This window comes from Hippichthys cyanospilos, chromosome 4, assembly GCF_059441005.1.
Source record: "Hippichthys cyanospilos isolate Australia breed blue-spotted pipefish chromosome 4, RoL_Hcya_1.0, whole genome shotgun sequence".
Lineage (NCBI taxonomy): Eukaryota > Metazoa > Chordata > Actinopteri > Syngnathiformes > Syngnathidae > Hippichthys > Hippichthys cyanospilos.
Window position 1 is genome coordinate 25,005,890 of NC_142372.1, and position 24,434 is coordinate 25,030,323.

At 38.7% G+C, this 24,434-nt stretch overlaps 1 protein-coding gene across 7 annotated transcripts in view; it reads left to right on the forward strand.

Moving 5' to 3' along the window:
• The first annotated feature begins 4,190 nt into the window (after positions 1 to 4,190).
• LOC148425141 (serine/threonine-protein kinase BRSK2-like) overlaps positions 4,191 to 24,434 on the forward strand; it is an 88,767-nt gene continuing 68,523 nt past the window's right edge. For all 7 annotated transcript variants that reach the window (XM_088412726.1, XM_088412727.1, XM_088412731.1 and 4 more), the window contains exon 1: positions 4,191 to 4,575. In XM_088412726.1, the coding sequence (XP_088268852.1) occupies positions 4,482 to 4,575 (94 nt within the window). In that variant the 5' untranslated portion in view covers positions 4,191 to 4,481. The remainder of the gene's footprint in view (positions 4,576 to 24,434) is intronic.

Consider the following 24,434-nt stretch of genomic DNA (forward strand, 5'->3'; position numbering starts at 1 on the left):
GAATAACCATCTTGAGCCTACTGCCTTTCTTTCTCTTCGAAAATCCACCAAGTCCCACATCTCATTTTCCAGCATATTCCATTTCAGCTGCCTCCTGCCATTCTTTTGCTTTAGGGCTCATCAATGCTTCTTTCAGGCTGACTTGATGATCGATAGATTCAAGATTCAAGATTTTTATTTTCATATGCATAGTCATACTACACAATCAAATTCTGTTTCTGTTCCCTTCCCCGAGCAGACTACATTCCATAATTGAGTAAATAATAATGTCGCCAATAAAACAAAAACAAAGGAAAAAAAAACCATTTCCTTTTATTGTATAATGCTGTTTTGGACTAAAGAATTGGCAGGAACTTTTTTTTTTTGGGGGGGGGGTTGACCTGCTTTGTTATAAGGAAGTGTGCACTTTTCAATTTTTATTTTCTAAACTTTTGTATAGCTGAAAAGTAATAAATGTACTTGAAATTTAATATGTTGCTGAATAAAAAGGACACTTATGTTTGGTTTAAATACTTTTTCGTTTGTTTTGTTTACCCAATCATTTGCAATGGGGTCCTTAAAATGTTGCTTTCTAAAAAGGGTCCTTAATTCCAAAAAGTTTGAGAACCCTCGTGATGACCGTAATATGCTGTTGTTGTTTTAGAGTACTGAGACATTGGCAGATTTTTTCACTGGGGTGGTGAGAATGGCTCACAATAAAAACTGCTGCATTTGCCACCTTCCACCACCAGTAAGCATTATCACCACATTGGGGAAAACACTATAGGATTAGAGAACTGATCAGTCCATGAGGGTCACAACCTCACCAAGCTCACATTTCATGTGGCTGGGTTGGAGTGAATATATATACTGGTGTTGCTGGTGTCACTTTTAATTAGAAGGAAATCATTTGGGTAGAAGCTGTCTCTTGGCAACTGGCTCCGACAATGGTGGCCCTGTCTATGTTCGGGATTCGTTTGAGAGGGGGGCTGTTTGGATTTATTGGTGGATAGGAGGGAGGCAGATGGGGTTGGGGGAAAGAGGGGGAGGTAGTAGGAGATCCATCTGCCATAAAGCGTGTTGCCTTTTGTTATGGAGAAGACATATAGCTAAATGTTGTCAGCTACTCCCAAATCTGTGTCCGAGCTCTCTCTCTCTCTCTCTCTCTCTCTCTCTCTCTCTCTCTCTCTCTCTCTCTTTTTCTCATTTGCTCTTTTGTTCTCTTTCTCACTTATATACTGCATATATATGATCTTTTATGCTTAATGATCTTTTCCGCTTATCCTCACGAGTGCATGAGCCTATTCCAGCCCGAACTGGTTGCCAGCCAAATGCAGGGCACACAAAGATGAATGACCATTACCACCCACAAACACACCAAAGCACATTTTATATGGCCCGGTACACCCACTTGAAACCGACTACTTGAAACCGAAAATCCCAGACAAAGCCCACACAGGCACAGGGAGAACATACAAACTCCACTCCTCCTGATCCAAAAAGAAAACCCACCGCCTCTATACTGTAAAGCTGACATTGTAATCAATAAATCTATCTATCTATCTATCTATCTATCTATCTATCTATCTATCTATCTATCTATCTATCTATCTATCTATCTATCTATCTATCTATCTATCTATCTATCTATCTATCTATCTATCCACACATACACACACAACAGGCAGCATCATAATTTTTGTAGCATTGACATTAAAAAGAAATATGATTTATAGGGATAACGCTCCTTTCCATTGTTAACTTGATCTGAAACGAATAAGGCAGACAAGCATCCAATTTTTTTGTGCACACATGGAACAACTGTGTTGTAAAAAAAAGAAAAAATGTAGCGAAAGAACAGCAATGTTACTCTTTCCGAATCTGTTAATTTGGAAAAAAAAATGTAGTGAAAGAACAGCAATGTTACTCTTTCCTAATCTGTTAATTTGGAAAAAAAAATGAAAATGGTTACGCGCAGCTTTTTGAAGCCACACAACAAAAAATAATTAGTCCATGGCCTTCTGAAATAACTTTCAAATGGGGACATGAGGTGTCAGATATCAAGAGTGTTAATTTAGGCCGCAGCCAAGAAGACATATCTAAGGTCATTTATTCAAAGTTTATCAGTGTTGAGCTCAGACTAAGTAGAGCAAGAAAGTACAGTTGTGCTGATTGTCGTACATATCTGGCTTAAACCATCTGGAACATATTCATTTCTCTTTACCTATACTTCTCATTGTTGCTCAATCTTGTAGCACACAGTTTTGTGTTGTAATTAGGATGGGGGCTAGCTGACTTTTTTCTAACTAGGTGCGAATACGCCACTATACAGTACTCTGAACTGAAGCTGACTGTATTATATGCAGTGTTGAGAGGAATGCTTTACAAAAGTATTGTAATTACTGTAATGCATTACTTTTTGCTGTAACATGGTAGTGTAATCCATAACACACACACACACACACACACACACACACAAAAACTAATATTTTACTTACTTACTTACTTTACTTACTTACTTTACTTATTTTACTTTAAGAGTAATGCAATACATTACAGTGCATGTACAGTATAACCTGAAAGTGGAGTTTTTTTTTTTCCAACCAAGTTTGCCAATAACACAGCGAGACTGGAGGAGAAAAATTGTGCGTAAAATGTTTACTTCCTGGATGAGAGCAGCAGCGGCAGACAATAGATTGAATATGGACAATATGTACACAAAATGGACATAAGGTAATTACTTTCAGTTTGTCAGAGATAAAGACAAAAATAATATAATACGTAGATGCACTTTGTGCGCAACACCTAAAGAACTGTCCACTTCGCCAAATATCATCAGTAATTTGACAAAACATTTAGAGCGGAGCCATAGTAACATGAAGTTGGCGAAAAGAAAACACGCGGAGGATTGAGAGTCAGATAAAACAAAGCAGGCAAAATGATCGTTCTCTCACTCAGAGATGCTACTTTGACCTCAAGAGTTTAGGAGACTCATGGCGAAGTATGTCATACATAGAAGATATGCTGGCGCTTTCCACAGTGGATTCACCAGCATTTCAAAACCTTGTCAGTGAGATCCCTATTGCAATTAGAAGGTAAACTTACACTAATTTCCACTGTACAATTGTTATTAATAATTGTCTATAAATAGTAATGTTCAATATGTATCAAGATGAAGCATCCTAAAACTCATGTATAGCAGTCAGTTTAACACAATAACATGATGTGGGCTAGTCGCTATCGTTAGCCCCACCAAAACCATCTACTTTTGAAACGTCTGTCCCTATCTTAGCTGAATGAACTTGAATTTAAAAAAAAATGTATCTTGTCTTTAAAGGTTTACAATGCAATACAGATTAACACACTACAGGTGTAAAACTCTGGTGTAAAACTCTAGGCCCGGGGGCCGGATCTGGCCCACTACAACATTTTATGTGACATGTGAAATGCTAATATGACTTCAAATTCCTGACTAAAAACCACGTTTTCAAGTTGTTTTCAACTTTAAACAACTCGGGAAATGAACATTTTTTGTTACCAATGCTCCCCTTTGACTTTTTATTTTTTAGTGGGAGATCACAAGTGTAGGTAAATCTTACTTCTTTAATTCTCTACTCGAAATTTCTTTGACTTCACGTTCATAACGGCCCTCCGATAGAAACTATAACCGCAATGTGTCCTACAATAAAAATAAGTTTGACACCCCTGGATTAAATGATTTGTACTGTTTTTAGCCTTAAACCAACTGGATTGCACTGGATGTGTAATGAGCGTAATGAACTACATTTAGAATGACAAATCCATATTTCCAGGTATGTTGGTGAGAGTAATGTCAAAGTAACGCAATGTTAGTGTAATGCCTTACGTTTGAAATACAGTAATATTGTAATGCAACTAATTACTTTGAAATGGCAGTTATAAGTACTAAATAATGCATTAGAGTTTTGAAGTAATTTGCCCAACACTGCTGCTATGCATGTGCTAATCTTAAAATCAAGTTGCTTCTGACAACCTAACTGATTTGGATGCTCATGTCCAAAAAGATTTAATGCGTCTTCTTTTATTAATGTGAGATGAAAATTGTGTTAAAATATACAAATCATGTTTACACGACCCTTTTCACGCTCAGCTCAAAGTTCACCACGCCAACGCCTCGTACCTTGGGCAAGAAATAGCATTAATTTTGAAAGGTCTGGCCGGAAGTACATGAGCTAGCGCGAGAGCGACAACCATTGTAGATGCTGTCCCAACATCAGTTCACACCCAACGGCGCTGCAGCGCGACGCTCCGCGGACTCGACCATCATGATACCAAGGTACAAAGCCCCAAACTGAGCCACATTGGAGACGACGAGAGCGGAGGTCATCAAAGAAGGGACGTCGCTACAAGCGGGCGTACATTCTTAAACGCCGGACGAGGCAAACTCCACTGCGCAGCACAATTGCGGTTCTCCCCTCCAGAACGTGTCCAAGTTGGACAAGAAATCTATCCTACGCCTAAATATGTCATCATCGGGCAAGGAGGCCAACAGCGGGCATTGCGCCAACTATGTGGGACCCTACCGCTTGGAGAAGACGCTGGGAAAAGGACAAACAGGTTAGCGAATGAATAGAAGCTATAGTGGCGGATGGTGCTGCCTTGGTTGGTGCTCGTCATCTTTGCACCTGCCTCGCTGAACATAGCATGTGTATGGCTATTGCTGCTTCTTGTGGTTGCGGCGATGTGGTGAATGGAAAGTGAGGAACGCCTGAAATTGCGGATGTGTTTGCCCCGTGGTACGTCAGCGGCGGTGCTGTGACTACATAGGGATGCTGCTGCTCTCATTGTGGCGATGACGGCGGTGGTGGTAGCGTGCTTGTTGTCAGGCAGAGTGCTGCCTGATAGAACAGAATAGAATGTTGTACAGTAGGTAGGTATACAACGAAATTGTAATCGGTGTACTCCGATTGGTGCATGTTAAATAAATATGAACAATCAATTTAATCAATAGAAAAAGAGGAGAATGATTATGGGCCTTTGTCTTTATTCTGGTCTATTACTCCGTTGTATCAATAGTTTGTCTCATTGGGCACGCTATGCTGAGGTAGCTCTCTGCAGAGGCTGCATGCTGCGCTTGTCATATGAAGCTCATTTTTTAGCCTTTTTGAGTGGATTCAACTTTTTGTGATTGTTGTTATTGTTTTCCCCCCTTTTCATCATTACACGCATTTGCTGGGTTCAGAATTTGGAATTTCAAAACAAAAGTTTACATAACAATAATGGAACTTGATCATGTAATAGAGATTGGCCCAAAGAACAACACCCACAACAGCCTTAAAATTTTTGTTGCATAAAAAAACAGTACTAAAGTACCAGACTCACTCCAAGTGAGTATGGACTTAACAGTGAAAATGTCGTTTTTGGCCATTTCAAACCCAGTTTTTTCCAATTTCGGATGTTCCAAAATGAGTCTCATTTGACAGCTTGCAAGGTCTATATTAGGGAATCAGTTGAAAAACTCAATGCCATTTCACCCTGGTGCTGATGGGAGGCCGCTAAAAGTAACAGAATCACTTGAAGTATGTCATTGTCCAGTGGCGGTCCGTGACTTTCACATGTACACCTTCTGTGATGTCAGACTCTCGAATAAATACCCATCATGTGCACTCGTACACATTACTACACAGGCTATTTTACAGAGCATTTACTTTAAACGTCAATAAACCCGCATCAGCAATTAAAACTTGTCATTATACGTGATGCTGTCAAAACTTAAAAGAATAAATAATGATTCAAAACAAATATCCACGAAATTTTATGAAGTCCAAATTACTAATCACATTTTAATATAAGAAGAACATAATTTGATTTCTTTACTATTAATCGAATATGAATGAAATAAAATAACACAAACGTCTTCAAAATGAAACAAAGAAAAAAAATGCTATCACTCACCAAAGCAAACAGCGGTCACAATCGAACAGTGTTTTCAATATCTCTTGATTTTTCTTCCTCTCTCTCTTCATTGTGGAGCTCTCTCTCTCCCTTCTTACTGAAGTGTACATTACAGTGTATCCACTCGGGTGTCCCCCAAAGTTTTTAAAAGCACCGTAGCACATTGAGGAGCTCACTTAACCTACGAACTGAGATGTACAATGCTGAATATCCACTTGTGTGTACCCAAAGGTTTTTACCGTAGCGCGTGTGTCCAGCCGTGCTTTGGTGTGTCGTTGCTGCTTTAGTTAAACAATTTAAGTTTGCGAATCCAGTGTAGCTCCACCAAATTGATCCTTTGCAAAGAAAAGCCATTCCCAGCAGAACCTCCTCCGAAGCCGTAAGCCAAGGGTACAGCTCATTTTTTTTTTTTTTGATTGGAAGCGGCGAACAGATTATCTAATAGGTTAGCTAATAGTTACGCTATGCCTTTAATGTAGATCAGATAAGGTAACATTAATGCGTAGCTTGGTTGCTGAGGATAGCACTGCCTTCCTGCAGTGAGCATTCAATCACATCGTGATCAATGTGAGGTCTCTAGATGGCGATCTCTTGACTCGATTGGCTATTGCAGCAGTCTATTAAAAATGGGCCCGTTTACATGTGTCTTTGCACATGGCACAGATGGCCCACAACAGCGAATGCCCTAGTTCTTAGGGCAGCTGGCAGATTTCATACAGCCTGGCAACACAGTTAGCTAAATTCTAATTGGCTAATTTTATTTATAAACAGTATAATATATATATATATATATATATATATATATATATATATATATATATATATATATATATATATATATATATATATATATATATATATATATATATATATACTGTATATAAATAGGAAAAAGAAATTTGTTATGAAAAGTTATTATTATAGTTTATTATAGTTATGATAATGTCAGGTTACATTAGGCCAGCAGAGGAGGCCTTGATGGCCCTGTCGGCTCACCACTGTCATTGTCATGAAAATGGCATTTTTGGTCACATTAAACTGAATTCATTCCAATTTTTTTTGCCAATCGAATTTTTCAAAATGGGTCTCGATTGACAGCATGGTGTGTTATGGGGTGAGAAAAGAAGAGGCTTTTGTCATGCAAACGTGGGAAACATTGTCGTCATCGCGTCCCACTCTTGACACATGAAAGAAGACACGCGGAATCTCGCCGGCACGCGTTTTGCAGCTCTTCATACTGTGTGTGGCTTTCCCCCGCAGTCAGCTGATATTCTCCCATACCAATGGCAGTAAACGGGAGACAACAGCACAGAAACAAAACTAGTACTTTCAAATGATCGAAATTATTCCAAGCTTTTATATTTTTTAATTTTTTTATCTTACTTCTTACCTCTGTGTGCGTGCTCGCCAGAACGGTATTTACCTGCGAACTTCTATAAGGAATAGTTCGTCCGCCATTTTTTCTGCCCGGCACTTCCGCACCGTAAAGAAATTCCGGAAGGTACGCGTTGTGGAAAATCTGGCCAGCGCAGACACCACACGAAATGACATGGTTGCTGAAATGATGTCATTTTGACGAGTGGAGCCGCACGGAACTCACAGAACGCATCGAGCATAAACCAAGTTGACACTTGCTCACTTGCTCTTTCTTAAGCTTAATGAAGTCTTAACCTTGCACTGTGCCTCTGGTGATAGGATGACTTAAAGTGCTTGATTTGATTAATTAAACGTGGCAGTCAGTATCGTGATCACGGTTAAAATTCAATTAATTGTGCAGCCCTACTGTGTGGGCAGCTTGGTGATAAGTGGGTAGCACGTCTGCCTCACAGTTAAGAGATTGGAGTTCAAATCCAGCTGGCGCCTTCCTGCGTGGAGTTTGCATGTTCTCCCCAAGCCCACGTTGGTTACCACCGCACTCCGGCTTCTTCCCACACTCCAAAAACATGCATGGCAGTTGTACTGTACAAACTAAATCATAGGTGTCCAACTCAAGGCTCGGGGCCAGATCCGGCCTCCCACATAATTTCACGTGGCCCGCGAAATGCTGATTTGACTTCAAGTTTCTGGTTAAATTACCAAACTTGCAAGTTGTCTTCAACTTTAAAAAATTGGGGGGGGGGGGGGGGGGCACACATTTTTTTTTTTTTTTTATTCCCCATCCCTTTTTTGAACAGTTTTTACTGGTCTCTGATTTCAAAACTAGGTAAGTGTGTTACAAACACTTGTAAAATGTATTTGACTCACAACTTGTAAGCGAGGTCAACTTGTACTAAGAGAAATACGGTCGTTATCATATTGATTATAAACAAAATATTAACTTTATACTACTAAATATTTCTAAATAAGTTTAGTTTCTCATTGAGATGATTTGTTTGACTTTTGAGGTACAGTTTTGTGTGTTACCACTGTAGTTAGGTTTGTTCAGTTTCAGGATGTGGAATGATTTAAAATAACCTAATTACATCACAGTGGAGTGATACTAAAACTGGCCCAGAATAAAGAGGATGAAAACACAAGATGAAATGACAGTCTCATTGAACAAGATTTCATGTCTCTAGAAATGTATTCAGTACTGAAATAACTGTTCGAATACAAAAGAATATCAAATTTGAGGGCTTGTTTGAACAATATGCAGTAACAGCATGCCAACTACAAATAACTGTCACTATTTATCATCATAATATCTTCCTGTTAGTCCAGCTGCACCACTCACTATTCGGATGGCACGCATTTAGTTCATATTTCCCACCATCTGTTAAAAAATGAACCAGAAAATGGAACTGAATCTCCCCCTCTTCTTGAAATGATTTTGTCTTTCATTGATTGATTACATGTTTTGACATCTGACAAAGACATTTCTGGGAGTTATCATGTTATGGCAAATAAAAACACTTAGAAGAGAAAATATTATCTAATACTAAAGTGTACCTGATTATTTGAAGGACTTTTTGTCAGTATTGACTGGAAAATTGCAAGACTGACTCGGATTCGCCAGACAAAATACCATGCATTGCATTAACACAGTGTTATTAGTGCACTGCTTCCCCTGAGATGCCGGATGGTGGACCAGAATTAAATCGAAGCCACCCAGAAGTTGTGTTCCATAGCCTTACCGAACTCCTCCCACGCCTGGGTTTTTGCATTTGCTGCACTCCGCATGGCCAGTTAAAACCTCAGGAGTCCCACAGGCCAAAAAGACCCGATAGGACTCCTTCTGCTTGACGGCATCCCTCACCGCTGGTGTCCACCAACGGTTTCAGGGATTGACACCACGGCAGGCACTGACCACCTTACGGCCACAACTCCAATCAGCCACCTTGACAATGGCGGCGCGGAAAAAGGTCCCTTCGGACGTTCAGTTTCCAATAAATCACGTATCGGTTTTGAAACACCTTATTTACATCATAACTAGTTTTTTTTTCCTTAAATCGATACGCTCCGGAGTGGCTTTCATATCATGATTTTTGTCATATTATGAATCGTGTTTTACATGTAAATCAATCCAAGTGCTTCAAAAACACATTAAATGTTACATTGAGGCAGTGTTCCAAAGCAAAAGTGGCGGCAGAGGAGGAGGCCAAACAGCAGAAAAATAATTTTTCAAGATAAGAAGATAGCATTTTTGGCGTTGCAGTCATATCGCCCACACAGTGTTCAACTCGTTCATAGTAAGCTCCCGTCTTTGTTCCTGAGAAGCGCAAAAATATCAGAGCAGCAACATTTGTTTTGTTTTATAGTTTTTCGTTTTGTTTCTATTATATGCTGAGTGATTTTCATAATATGAATTAAAAAACAAAAAAAACTGTACAAAAGCGACCGTATCTCAAGGTTACTGGCAATAGTGTTCTCCTTGGTTTTTGTAGTTTTTTTTCACCAACGTGAATGACATCACAAAGGGTTCGTTCATGGTTGAAGAGCAAAAATGGCAGAAAAAAGAGCGTAGGAAGTGGTGCGCAAAAGAGGTATGGGGGGCAAAGTGCTACCTCTGTATTCCTGCCAAATCAGTGCCATCTGAAAGAGTATTCTCAACTGCTTGGGGACATTTTAATGACATTTTAATGACTTGTTTGAAATAAAAAATGTGGACATGGTGTTTTTTTTTTCTTTTTTTAAATAAAGTTTAATGTATGCTCATAGATGTCAATGTGTAGCTTCTGAAAAAGAATTTGTCCTATTTTCCTTGTTATTTTTCAGTCATTTTTAATATATATCCCATAGATTTTTCTTTTTTTTTTTTTTAACAAACATTGCCCAATATATCGCAATACGTATCGCACTACGCCTATGCTGTATCGCAATATATCGCAATACACTTTTAATACACGATACACAGCATTAATATTTTCATCTCCTTGGTCTGATGCTCATTTTCCGTGTTGGCAATACAGTAGGCATGGTTGCCATGGTTTCCTGGCAGTGATCTTTCTTTGACAATGATCGGTCTGCCATCAAAGTGTGAGACATTTTCTAATGCTCTACTCCTTTTGTGTAGCAGGTATTGTAATGATTACATCACTTTTCAATTTATGCATTTATCCATTTTCTATGGCCGCTTATTCTCTCTAGGGTTGCTGGCTTATTGGTGCCTATCCTGGCTGTTTATGAGCAGTAGGCAGGGTCATCCTTAAGTGGTTGCCAGCCAATTGCAGTTTACACAGGCACAAACAACTTCCATTCACGCACCTAATCACAACTAAGGACAATTTAGAGCAGGGGTGTCAAACCCAGTTTAATCGTGAGCCAAATTGTACCTCTACTTTCTTAAGGAATTCCATTATGACTGTAAAGTCAAATCAATTTTAAATGATTGTCACATATTTACCTAGTTTTAAAAGCTGAGGCAAGTAAAAAACTGTTCCAAAGAGGGACTGGTGACAAAAAAAATGTTTGTTCTTTCCCCCAAAACTTCTTTAAAGTTGGAGAAAGCTTGCAAATTTGATATTTTAGTCAGAACGTTGAAGTCATAATTAGTATTTCACGGGACACATAAAATCAAACTCCACTCAGGAATGCCGGAACGAGCTGGAATTGAACTTGGGACTGAACTGTGAGGCAGGTGTGCTCACAACTCTACCACCGAACTGCTCATTTTTCAATTCACCGTTGTACAATTTATGGTATATAATTGTTGTCCTTTGGCTGCCACAGCTACCTTTGAAAATAATGTGATTTCTTGACTGACTGACTGACGTCGACAGGAAAGGGTTTTGTTTTTGCCATGTGAAGTGTCATTGCAATAAACAATATATTTCAGGCACTTTGATGCATTTTTTTCCAGTTTTAGACTAACTTGTGACCTGTATATAGGCTGTAAAAAGTCGTTTTTGAAAGTTGATTAGTGTTGCATTTTTCTTTTTTAATATTAAAAGTGATTCAGTTTTAGGTATACTTGAACAACTTTTATCGATAATAATCATGCTTAGAGTCTGAGCGGCAGATAGTTTTCTCCCTTTTTTTTCCATTTTAGACTAACCTGTAACATCTATAAATGCTGTAAAATAAAAAAAAACTGTTGTTGAAAGTTGATTGCTATTGCTTTTATCTTTAGTTAAGATTAAAAATGAAACAGTTTAGGTATACATATACAAGTTTTAGATAGATTTATAGTTGACGCAGAAAGTGGGGGGGGGGGGGGGTGCGACGGGTTTTCTCTTTCCTGCAAGGGGGGGGGGGGGTGTGTGGGGGGGGCTTTGCAAAATATAATTGAGAAGCACTAACCTAGACAACTGCATGTGGGTGTTGTGTGTGTTCGTGCATGTGTGGTTGTGCATGCTGTTGCTTGTGTGAATGCAGGCTTCCTTTAGGTGACAGCTATACAGCTTCATTATCAGCTGTTTGCAGGTGGCAACACTCCCAGCACTTTCAACATGAAGGCTCATGTACACAGCCTTGCATACGTAGGTGTTTGTGTGTGTGTGCACGTGTATGTCTGAGGAAACATGCTTGATGTTGCGTGTCAGCAAAGTGCACACATTATACAGACAGCAATCTTTTTTGGTTGCTCTTGCTAGAGTTTTTTGTAATTAAAAACGGCTTTATTTTCAAATACTTGGTTAGTGCTTGCATTGGCAGATACCAATAGCTGACGACTTTTTTCGCAGGGAACTGCATGCCAATCTTCTCCTATGCCTACTAAGATGCAATGTCTGGAAGTGAATATGCTTCTAAGGTTTATATTCACCCTTTGAATAAATTATTAGTGTTTTTAACTAGGTATCCACCAAATTTTCAACCCATTAATGGCAACAAAAAAAAAAAAATGGGTAAAGGACAATTAAAACTGAAACATATCTGGAACAGGATGTTGTGATAAGTTATGCAAAAACTGATTCCAGCACAAATATGCCTGAATTTCACACAAGCACATTGGAGCACGAGAGTGGGCAACTGGGTAGGAAGTGGGTTGGCGCTACACTCGCATTTGCAAACTTCAATTGTTTAGCCAAGGCAGCAACGAGACACCAAAGCACGGCTGGACACATGCGTTTTTAAAAACGTATGGGGATACCGAGTGGATAAACAGTATTGTACATCTCGGTTCGAAGGTAAACTGATGTTGCTCTAGTCTAGGCACCTTCTTCTATCTTGTTTTGATTTGATCCGTTGTCATCCTGCTAATTCGTTTGTTTACCATTGTTTTAATTTCCTCCCTGCTGCCCTCACATTGCCGGTCAGAGCTTAAAATAGCTCATATAGCTCATACACGCTCATACACATTAATGCACAGAAATATGATATACATCTTCTGTAAGAATAAATAATGAAAAATCAGTTTACTAAAATGTTCCCCTTGTCATGGCAACAACAAAAACCGCTTGAAAACCGAATCAATTAATAAGGAAGAGTAAAAGCATTTTTTTTTTTAAAGTGTGGTTGACGGTTTTTGGGTGAAAACACAATCAAATAGATTAGGGCAATGCTTAACTAATGTTTTAGAGACAACTAACCCACAATTTCATACAAGTGACATCAAAGGCTTAGAGCAGATAATGTTTGCTGTGGGGAATCCTTTTTTCCCCCCCATTCAATATTTGAATGCAAAGATAATGGGAGTGTGGGTGGTGTCGGGCAGGGGCCAGATTCAAACCTACCAGCCATGTAAGAGTGGCCTTAATCTTCTTCTTATCCGACCATACAGTGTGTAACAGAATAACACGTGCAGTGAATCTGTCACACCAAACAAAATGAGAGCAGGGCATCTATGTCACTTGCGGGTATTAAGTGACCTTTGGCTCTTGTGGTTCATTCACAAACTGTTTGCAAAAAAGTGACATTCAAAGATTGTTTTTTTTTTTTTTTTTAATTTAGTAAACATCATGTTGTACTCATAAAATAGTCTCATAATAAACACTGGGACTCCTGATACAATTCATGTCATACTTGAAAGTGTTTAGGTGATGGTACATTTAATATTATATTCCTCTAAAACAGTGCTTCTCAATTATATTTTGCAAAGCCCCCCTGGCCGAACATAAATAAGATTTTTATCTAAGAAAATTGCATAAGTATACCTTAAACTGCATCCTTTTTAACTCTGACAAAAGGAAAAAGCAGTATGAACCAACTTTTGACAACTGTTTAACTATTTTTTACAGCATGTATACAGGTTAAAGGTTTGTCTAAGCATAAAAAAAAAAAAAAACATCAAAGTGCCAAAAAAAGATGCCAATCCTTACAATTATACTTCAAATGGCAAAAACAAATGATTTTCCCTGGGGTCATCCGCACACCCCCTGGCATCACCTTGTGGCCCCTCAGGGGGGCCTGCCCCACTATTTGAGAAGCACTGCTCTAAAATATTAGAAGTAGTAAGTAATTTCGGCATGTTGAAAATTGTACAGCCACTTTTAGACATATGGAAAAGACTAAAACAAATAAACATTCGAGAACTTATTTTCTTTAGAGCATATGTAATTATAACGTATGTATAGAACACTTTCCACACGTTGGCTGTAGTCATGATGTCTTTGGGGGTGGGGGGGCTGACACAGTTTTAATGTTGTTTTTGTTTATCTTTGTCCCCCAGTTAGCTGTGTCTTGGATATATCGTACAGTAATATGGTCATTTTTGCCAGCTGAAATTCACAATTTGATAGCGGTATTGTTACTCGATGCAACACTAGAGCTGCATCCTGCATTTTTTTCTTAGGACTGGGTTTACTTGTGGGTGTCTCACTCTGGAAATAAAATCCTGGAAATGTATGTCCTTGACTAGATGTGAAAGATTCTGAGAATTTGATATGCAGCACATCCATTGTAATATTCCCGCATCATGTAACGATAATTCAAATTTCGAATACTGCAAAAACATTTGTGAAATGTTATAGCAGCACCTCAGTGTGTGCAATAGCGGCTTGTACGGCTCATTGATCCTGCCCCCATCCCACCCAGTGCATGTTGTAATGAAAAAGAAAGGCCATGCGTGCAGTGCTGTAACTGGAATTATGTAATGGACAAGCCACTTAAATTGAACTTAAAAATGAAGACCTGAGCCTTCTAATGTATATTTTGCCTCTGCTACAAACACTAGTTACAGAGCTGTAATTGTGAGTGCTTTCCTTCAGATAGAGCTCAGACTGCAATTGAAGTGAAAATGTTGATAATGAAAACGGGGGAGTGGTTGTTGAGACGAGGTCATGACCCTTGTGACACCACATGCCAGATGGCCTTGCCCTACAAACAACAGTGCGTGGAATACTTTTGATTTTGAAATAAAGAACATTTGAGTAAAAACAGTGCATGGGATTACACTATTTAAAAAAAATAAATAAATAACACACTGACAACAATGATAACATTGGGTTGGACATTTTTGGGGGAGATTTTCTGTTTTCTTTCTGTCAACAAATTTAGGGAAATTATGCATTGCTGAATCCGAAAATGACTTCCATTACAATTTGTTGGCAAGCTAAAGCCCATTTTCTGACTGTTTTTGTATTTCCTTACTTACAAGTAACAATTTGCACACTCCTTGGGATTGTTTCACTACTGTCATCAAGTAAAAATACCCATCCATGTAAACAAAAACATAAAACAATCACAAAAATAAAAACTGAAGATGACCATAGGCAATGTTCCCTCTAATTTTCGATGCATCGGGGCATTCACACAACGTCCCTGAGCAGCCCTTGCACATCGGTGAGCAGCACAAAGTCACCTAAATCACCCAAATCCCATTTTATCAAAAATGAACAAAGGAAGTAGGGGGCTTTGAGTATACCCAGGGGCCTAGCTACGTGCATTGACCTGCAAGAAGTTGTGTGAACAGCACGACACGAAGCTGTCTATCCACACTTATATGTATGTCACGGACCGATAATTTGCTCCACCTCAGCATCGTGGTACTTATCCCCTGTCATTTATGAGGGGATTGGTGAGTTGAGTCCAGCACCAATCCGAGACAATGACGCATATCTAATTAATGTGTTGCACATCACATCATAACTATTTTTGTTTGTTTTCAACACTGAGCTATTTCACCTGTGATTATTTGTGTGTTTTTTTTTCATTTTCATATCCAGAGTAATAGGTGTTATAGACATATCAGTTAGTGTATCAATCTTTTGTCAGTTGTCACCGGGGTAATAAACAAACTACAATTAAACATAACTCATCTTTAACAGACATTATAGCCCTCTGCATGTTGGTACATCAATGTCATATATCATGGAAAAGAAGCTCCTCAAAAACTGAGAATAGGTCAAATTAACTTTCGTAAGCGCCTTTGGTAGAGCGTATGCTCGATGTGACATTGATTACACTTGATTGTGCAAATTTCAGGTTTGAATACTCCCATACTTTTACTTTTGCTTTTATTATTGACACATTTTTCGCATGCAAATTTTCCAGGGTTTTTATTTTTATCCAAGCTTTCAACACTTAATTTTCCCAAGTCAACTTATTCTGTACTAAACTAACAAAACAGAAACATTAGATTTCAAAATCCATCTGGTGCAACATCTAGATATAGATAGACATCTAGATAGACACACACATACATATGTATAAAACATACATATATGCATATAATTACAGTGGCCGTGAAGTTCAAATCACACAAATAAAACAAAACAAAACAAAAAAAAGATCAGAAAAAACACCTTACAAGAGAAGCAAGCAAGAAAAAAAGAAACACACAATAAAGAGCAAGCAAGAAAAAATACACACAATAAACCAGCATGCAAAAGCATGCAAAAAAAGCATAGAAAAAAGAAAACACAAAAAAAGGAGCATGGTTGCTTCTTTTTTTTAATGCTTCATTCTTGCATGCTCCCCTTTTTTACATGCTCTTTTTTATTGTGTGCTTCTCTCTTGTAAGGTGTTTTTGTCTTTTGTTTGCAATTACCTTTTTTGTTTGCTTAGGTTTTTTTTCTGTGATTTGCACTTCAGGGCCACCATATGTATTATAACATAATGTATAATACAGGCATACTCTGATTTTGAATGTTCACATGCTCAAACAAACTCATCATTGCCAACACTGGGACAACAAAGGCAGGTGGGTGGGATTAAGTGGAGGATGGGGTTCAAGAGAAAGTATGAGGGGGATGGGCATGCATGGAAAAGAAAAACCGCTATAGGGGAGAGGGCAGAAGAATGGTGGAGGGATGTGGTTTATGAAGCCAAAAAAACCAAGCGCTTGCAAAAAAAAAAGATTATTAAAAAGCTACCATGACGGAGGAGGAAAGAGAGCCAAAGCATGAGGAAGTCATGATGAAAATGGCAAACATTGAATAAAACAATGCCAATTGTTGCTAATTATGTTACCTGAGTGACAGAGTGATGCAATCATTTTTAATTGGCTCCAGTTTTCATGAGAGCTTAATTAGCTCTGTGGTACAGCCAATGAGATGGCTGACGTGATACTTACATCCCACAGTGGAATTTCAGGACCTAGAAAGAGGTTTGTAGAGAACATGAGGTGTCCAAACTCGATGTTCAAGGGCCAATGCCCTGCTTGTTTGCCAAACAACCTGCTTGAATTGATCACCTCATCAGCAAGCTCAGCAGAAGCCTGATAATGGTCCTGATAATTTTAGTCTGATGTCTTGGGGAAGAATCCTGGAAAACATGCAGGATACCGGCTACCGAGGACCCCTTTTGGACACCCTTGGTATAAGAGTGCCAACGCAATGCAAAGGTCTCAATAAAGATGGACAACATTTAACAAAACACTATCCATCGTTCAATTTTCTGCAGCCGCTTATTCTCACAAGGGTCGCGGGCTTGCTGGTTCCTATCCCAGCTGCCTTTGGGTAAAAGGTGGGGGAAACCTTGGACTGTTTGCCATCAAATCGCAGGGCACACCAAGACAAAAACAACATTCACGCACCCAGTCACACCTAAGGACAATTTAGTGTGTCTTATACACCTGCCATACATGTTTTTTGGAGTCTGGGAGAAAGCTGGAGTGCCCGGAGAAAACAGGCTCGGGGACAACTCACAGGAAGCCTGTAGCCAGCTGGAATTGAACTCAGGTCCCTTCACTATGGGGCGAACGTGCTAACCACTCATCCAACGTGACGGCTAACACAACACTATTTGTTGATAAATTATTCTGTTACTCTAATTAGTTGTATAGGTCACTTCGAACAAACTAAAAATGTTTGCAAGGTTCCCTTTTTATTGACAAATACCTCAGCAGTCTTCCTATATCAGATGACATGAATACACTCTAGTCCGCCTCTTTTACAATTAAGCTTAAGCTATTGCTTAAGAACACAGCAATGCCCCATGCAGATCCTGATTTACAGCCTCTGGTGCCCTTGAAAGTCTAATACAGAATCGCTAAACATTTAAAGACATATTGACATTAATAAACCACACTGATAGTTGCATTCACCATTTTATTTACCTACTTTTTGTTACGTTCTTGCTCCTCCACCTCACTCTCTCTCTTCGTGAGAAGGTGGGTCCTTGACGGGAGGGCGGAGCCACCAGCCGCGCACCTGACCTCCATCTAGAATCACCGGACTATTTAAACGCGACTGGAGCTGGAGGAAGCCGTCGGAGTATTGCAACTCGGTCCTGCGTTCAAGTTTCCGCGTATGCTTGAGTATCAGTGTAGTAAGAGTTTCTGTTGCTACTTTGTTGGTGCGTTTTTTGCCCGTGTCTGCTTTTGTTTGTTACTTTACATTTTTGCGGCTTCCTCCGGGTGGTGGCTTCCCCCTCGGTCGGACTACTAGCTTCTCGCCGTCTTTCGCATAGGTTTTTCTATGTCACCTTTTGTTGGACTTTACATACGGGTTGAGTTTTCTGTATTTGAGTTGCTACTTTTCCCTGTTTACGTTATCCCCTTCTCACGCTGTGCGTGCAACCTTCGTTTAATAAATCCCTTTTATTGAGTTTGTATTCGTCGGTGTCTGGTCTGTGGTGGTCCACTGTCGAGTGCTGGGTGTTACGACGTAAAACTTTTTGCCAGATGCCAGCCAACTTCATTAGTTTTTTCTTAAAAGGACACTTTGTAAGATTTAGACCAATTTTCATTAAAAAGGAATAAAGTAGTTATTAGTTATTACATTAAAAAAAAATTAAGTGTGCACTCTGACAGGCACTCTGTTGGTCTGTCGCTGATGAATGCGCGTTTTGTCAACAGACCGACGAATGACAGAAATGCTAACAAAAAAAAAAGAGCAAATGAAAAATGTCAGAATTGCAATTTTCATCCGTCGTTGTAATCGTCCGGATCGACATGCCGCCACGCCCCTGTTTGCTTACTGAAATATAATTAAACTGACTTGGACGTTTATCTGCTATATTGCTGCTTCTTTATTGTACAAACTTCAATCATTCTTTAAACAATGTGACAATAGACACTTTGCAGCACCACCGAGCAGTGGAGAAATACTGTATGTTCAGTTGAATGAATAAACAGGTTGGTTCAATTCACCACTTATCATTCAACATTTCCTATAACCTAGCTGACTTACCAGAAATGTATTTGTAGATGCTCTCTTTCTTAGTCCTGGTTTCAGGTGCCACTCCTCATTCTTTAAAATCACCGATGGTTGCAGAACATATTTGCATTCTTTGTCTGGTCGTATTAGCAGCGGCCCGGACGTTGAATTAAAGTCAAATCTGTACATGATCAAACATGCTAACAATGTAGAGTTTACACTTGAAATACCATTAACTTTTCAAAGAAATCTAGGGAAGAGATTTCCAAAGGTCAGGTGAACATCTGCTCCTCACTGTGATTCTGGCTCAACAATGTTTGGGTGTACGTGTGCCTTCTTCCTTGACAACAACTGCATTTGGCCTTTGTGCGTTTCTTGACTGACACGGGGTATGACTGTCGCTGTGGGTGTAAAAGCTGGAGTTGGGGTGCTAGGAAATTACTACACAGGGACATGCTGTGTCAGCAAAGACTACGTTCACCGTTGGAAATCTCTTAACTAGAGTTCTTTTATAATAAAATGGTATTTCAGTTGTAAACCTTCCATTGTGATTATGTTTGATTGTGTTCTTTATTTTTATTGTGCTTTTATTGTACTTTATTGTGACTTTATTTGACTTATAACGTCTGGGCCGCTGTTAATACGACCACAGCTGTGCGAGACGTCAGGGAAAATTAGTAACTGTTTACTTACTGTACGGTGTATAAGGTTTAATAATTTAAGATTTAAAAAAATATGTGTGCTGCAGTAATGTACTTAAATAATATGTATAGCATGAGGACTTTTCACATTTAAAAATAATATATATATATATATATATATATATATATATATATATATATATATATATATATATATACAGTGGGCCCCCGTGTTACGACCTTAATCTGTTCAGCGGCTAGGCTATGTTAATTATTGAATGCGTGCAACGCGTGCAAAACCCTTAGTTAAAAACATCACGACTTTATACACATATTTAAAATTAGTAACATAATCTGTACTGTACTATACTGTAGTTACATTAAATAACATAAATATACAAAGGAAAAATGACATTTACTTTCGGGGAGATGTGACTTGAGCTGGTGGTGGGTGGAGGCAGAGGGGAGCAGAGACGAACCCGCAGAATTTTTTTTTTTCTTAAACGAGAACTTTTGTCCAACGAGAATTTTTTTTAACAATGACCTTTTTTGTTTAAACGAGAACTTTTTTAAACGAGAACTTATTTTTAAACGAGAACTTATCACCGGCAATTTGTTGTTGACCGAGGTCTGTCCCCTGGCAAGGATACTCATGTCCTTAGAAGACTTGCTTGCTTTAATAGCTTCCTTGTTCTTGAGAATTGTACCGATTGTCGAGCCGTTACGGCCATACTCACTAGCAAGGTTGCTCTAAGGTTGACTATGCGTGCGCCTCCTTCATATATTTTTTATTATCTCCTGCTTCGATTCTATTGTCATCATCCTCTTACTTCTTTCTTTACCGCCACTTGCAATTTTAGAAGCCATGTTTAACAGATAAAAGTTTGCAAAGTCTTCACAACACACTGACCAGCTCGTGCGATGGTGGTGCGAAGGTGAGGGAGTTCGGCCAATTGCATATCGTCATATCTGTGATTGACGTGACGGCGGCCAATAGCATATCGGCATCTCCTTGACTGCCTTAATCGACCAATAGCATATCGGCATTTCCGTGACATGCGAGAAAAGTTGTTTTTGTTGATGCAGCAAAGCGAAAAAAATAGTGCGGACACACTGACCGGCATGTTGGATGGTTCGTAAGATGAAAGGTTTTTGCGTAAGAAGGGGACAAAAAAACTCCGCGGTCCACGTCGTAAGATGAAAAATACGTAAGACAGGGGTTTTTAAACCGGAGGCCTACTGTATATATATATATATATATATATATATATATATATATATATATATATATATATATTTTTTTTTTTTTTTTTACGTGAAAAGTGGCCACTTCGCGGGTTTTACTTATTGCGAAAAATGAGGGATCATTGTACTTTGTTTCACTTGTAGTGTATGTGATAGATGAAATATAGACAAATTTAGACAAATGCTAATTAAACTGTCTTTCATAGTTGTAGGGCAGACAGTTATAAATGAGAGCCCTAATCCACCATTTAAGTGTCATGTAAAGAATGATAATTCAGTGGACATTATTGCTAATTGCACTCTCGTCCTCTTCATTCCCTCATATGCAGGATAATAAACATGATGCTGTATTGTAGCGTATGGTTCAACCCCTTTGTTTTTGTTACACTTGTACTACTGTGTTGCGTTTCAATTGCAGTGTAACTGTAGAACCACGGATATTGTATTAACTTTACATACTAAAACAGAAAAAAAAAATAGTATGAGAGCTGACAGAGGTAAACCAGCGCCTGACAAATAATGACCAGAAAAAGATTGTCAAATGTCACCTTCTCGTTGCGGTTTAAGGTTAATGACGGACTGACGATGACGAAAGCAGGTGGGTCACTGATGAATGTCGGACAAGCAACATGAAAAAAAAAAAAAAGTAACTTCCCCCTGGTTGTCATCAGTACCTGATGTCTGAAACGACAGGATCAGTTGCTTTCAGGTTGGGAGTCATGCCCATACGTACTCAAAACAACTCTTACTATAAAAGATAGTTTTTGCTCTGTTTTCTTGCAGTGGAGTACTATGTAAAAAGAGGTGTTATGTCAACTGTCAGGCTGTCGGCATGAAAATGTGCAGCTGTAATTGGCTTGACATTTTCCAAACAAGAACTTTATTGAACCCAGGTACTCTCATTATGCGGCCACATTTCATCTGTAATTTTAACATTCATTTCGGAGAGGCTAAAAAGATGTGTTTGATGAGTTTTATCTATGAAGAAAGTAATGGTCCACCCTGTATTTTACAGTTTTTGGCAAACGTATGTATTTCTTTCACTTGATCTTTTCATCTAACACAGTAAAATATCCTGCAGTGTGGCCATACTTGACTAACTGAATTTGTGTGATTGTGATCCATCTGTCTACAGACTGTCTCTCTATGCCAGCTGCTGTCCGCTTTGAATTCATCCACAACAAGGCCCTGAAGAGCCACCTCTTTGTTGCCCATTGTTGCTCCTTGATGGGAGGCAGGGCTTAATTGGCTAGAGTCCTATCTGTCACACAGTATGGGCCTTTGAACTTGGAAGAAGTGTGGTGATTAATATGTGGCTGTTAAGTTTGGGTCTCTCCAAAACACTTGAGAGCTGCCCTTGCAAGCCTCAGTGCAACATTGTTTGCACTAATGCTTTGCTTTAACCATGAAAAACGACAACAGTATCTTTTATTGTGTGATGTGTTCTATAAAAAAAAAAAAAAAAAAAAAAAAACACACACATCTTAGCTCCAGTGCATTGTTAAATTTTATATAACAACCCTTTATTTCCATGTTATCGTTGCTAGCTCCCCCAAGGACATCTGACATTTTGGTAACAAAGAATGGTGTCTTGATACCTGAAAAGCGGTGCATCCTAAATTTTGTGATGGCGCAGGGCCATTCTGTCATGTTAGAAATCTTTTTGGGGGACGTGTGTGATGCATTAATTCATAAATATGAACAATAGGCTAGTGCAGTTACCTCAGAATCATTAAAATGCACATGCAGACACACGTCTACTCACACACGTGGGTGTGTGAGTAGGTGTGTTTGTGCTCGCACACTAAATAATAAAATGATATACAAATGATATAATAAAACCTTCTTTACATTTTATTTCTATTTTCATTGGCCACTGGCTAGCTCATGTCTATCGCAGCGGTCTCTGGCAATAGGCGAGGGACACCCTGGTCGTCAGCCAATCACAATGCTCAATTTAATTAATAAATAGGAATTTCAAACTCTCAGATTAGAAAGAAATGTATGACAAAAAAAAGTATACACATTTTATTTATAGTTTTGTTTTTGTTTTGTTTTTTTTATAAAATTGGAGCTGTCAATGTAGAAAAAAAATACAATAGAACAAATTATAACATTCTTTACGTCTTATTTTCATTTCGTTAAAAGAAAAACTATATATATATATATATATATATATATATATATATATATATATATATATATATATATATATATACGACAAGATTTTTCAAATTAAAAAATAATTGCGAATAAAAACTTTCCAATTTCAAAACCACATATTTGTAGTGAGAAGGCTGCAAAAAAAACACCTAATGTTTTTCCATATGCGACTGCAATAACAAATGCAGCTGAGATCAGAATAGTTGAACGAACAAAATGAAGTACTTCCTTTTCACACGCTGCCTCAAGAAAAAGTTCAGCTGAGCTCTTTCCCAGTTGAACATGACAAAAATAATACATTATGTTTAAAGTGCCAAACATTCAACAAAACAACATTAATGCAAAAAGTAACTGCAATAGTGATTTTACTTCAGGGCACAGCAACAAGCCATCCTTGTTGCAACAAACTAATATTTGTCTAATTTTAAATGGTCATGTTCTTTTTTAGGAATACTAGGATGTCCACATAGTCAGGTTCAGTAACTGGGCAATAACTAAAGCACTTGCTGTGAAAAAGACATGCTAACTGCCAACTGATGTCACAGGGATGTAAAGATGCACTTTTGAAAGCAAAGGACATACTTGTATGTTTCATGGAATCACTGACCTCCGCTTTGGTTTTTTTGTGAAGGGTTGGAACTACTGTCCGAAGTGATTCTCATACAGTGTCAAGATGTGATTTAGCCGCCAAAATCCACTGCCTTCCACCGTCGAAAATGGCTTCATATCGAGCGTGACGTACATATCGATATCGAATGTTATTTTGGTAGCTCTCGCACTTGATGAGTCTAGTGGCGATGCTTAGTGACGTTTCTTATTGTTGCTAACTCGTTTGAAGGCGTTTTCGAAGAGCTTGCTAGCTTCAGGTTTTGGTGGTAGTACTGCAAGTGTTTTTGCATACAGTTCATGTTCGCTGCGATGTATGGCATTGTTTTACAAGTTTACAAACTGTCTTTGTCTTTTCAGTGAATGTGTTACCATCCTTTTCCTCAATTCGAAAACCAAAATGTTGCCATTCAAATGATTTCAAAGTAATCAAACCATTGTGTATTTCTCCTATGTATTCCATTGAGTCTTTCTCCCTTTCAATTTACGGTGGATTGCAAACAACGGTGAGGTGAATACGTCCACCTACTGTACGAGAGTGTAGCACTCAAGCCTATCCACTGATACCGGACTGCATACTGGTGGTTTGGGACCTCTGCTCTATAGATTTGCAGACAGCTTGAGCCTATCAAGCTGATAAGGGTTGTCCACAATGCTCCCTGGACATATTGCTGGTCAATCACAAGGCTGACACATAGAGACAGATAGACCCATTAATGTCACAATCTTTTCAGCTGTCTTGAGGACATTCATCCCCTAGCTCACCCTCTGTGGTCCCAGTACAACAGATGGGGGTAAAGGAATTAAAAGGGCTGGTATTTTGGTTTTGTGAGGAACCCTGACACAAGTGTGATGGATGGAACAAAATTTAATTTATTGAAGATTTGACTCTTTGAGGGATGGCATTTACCGACCTTATTATTCCTTTGCCTCAGCACTGTCAGGTTCGATGGAAACTTTTTAAGTCTAG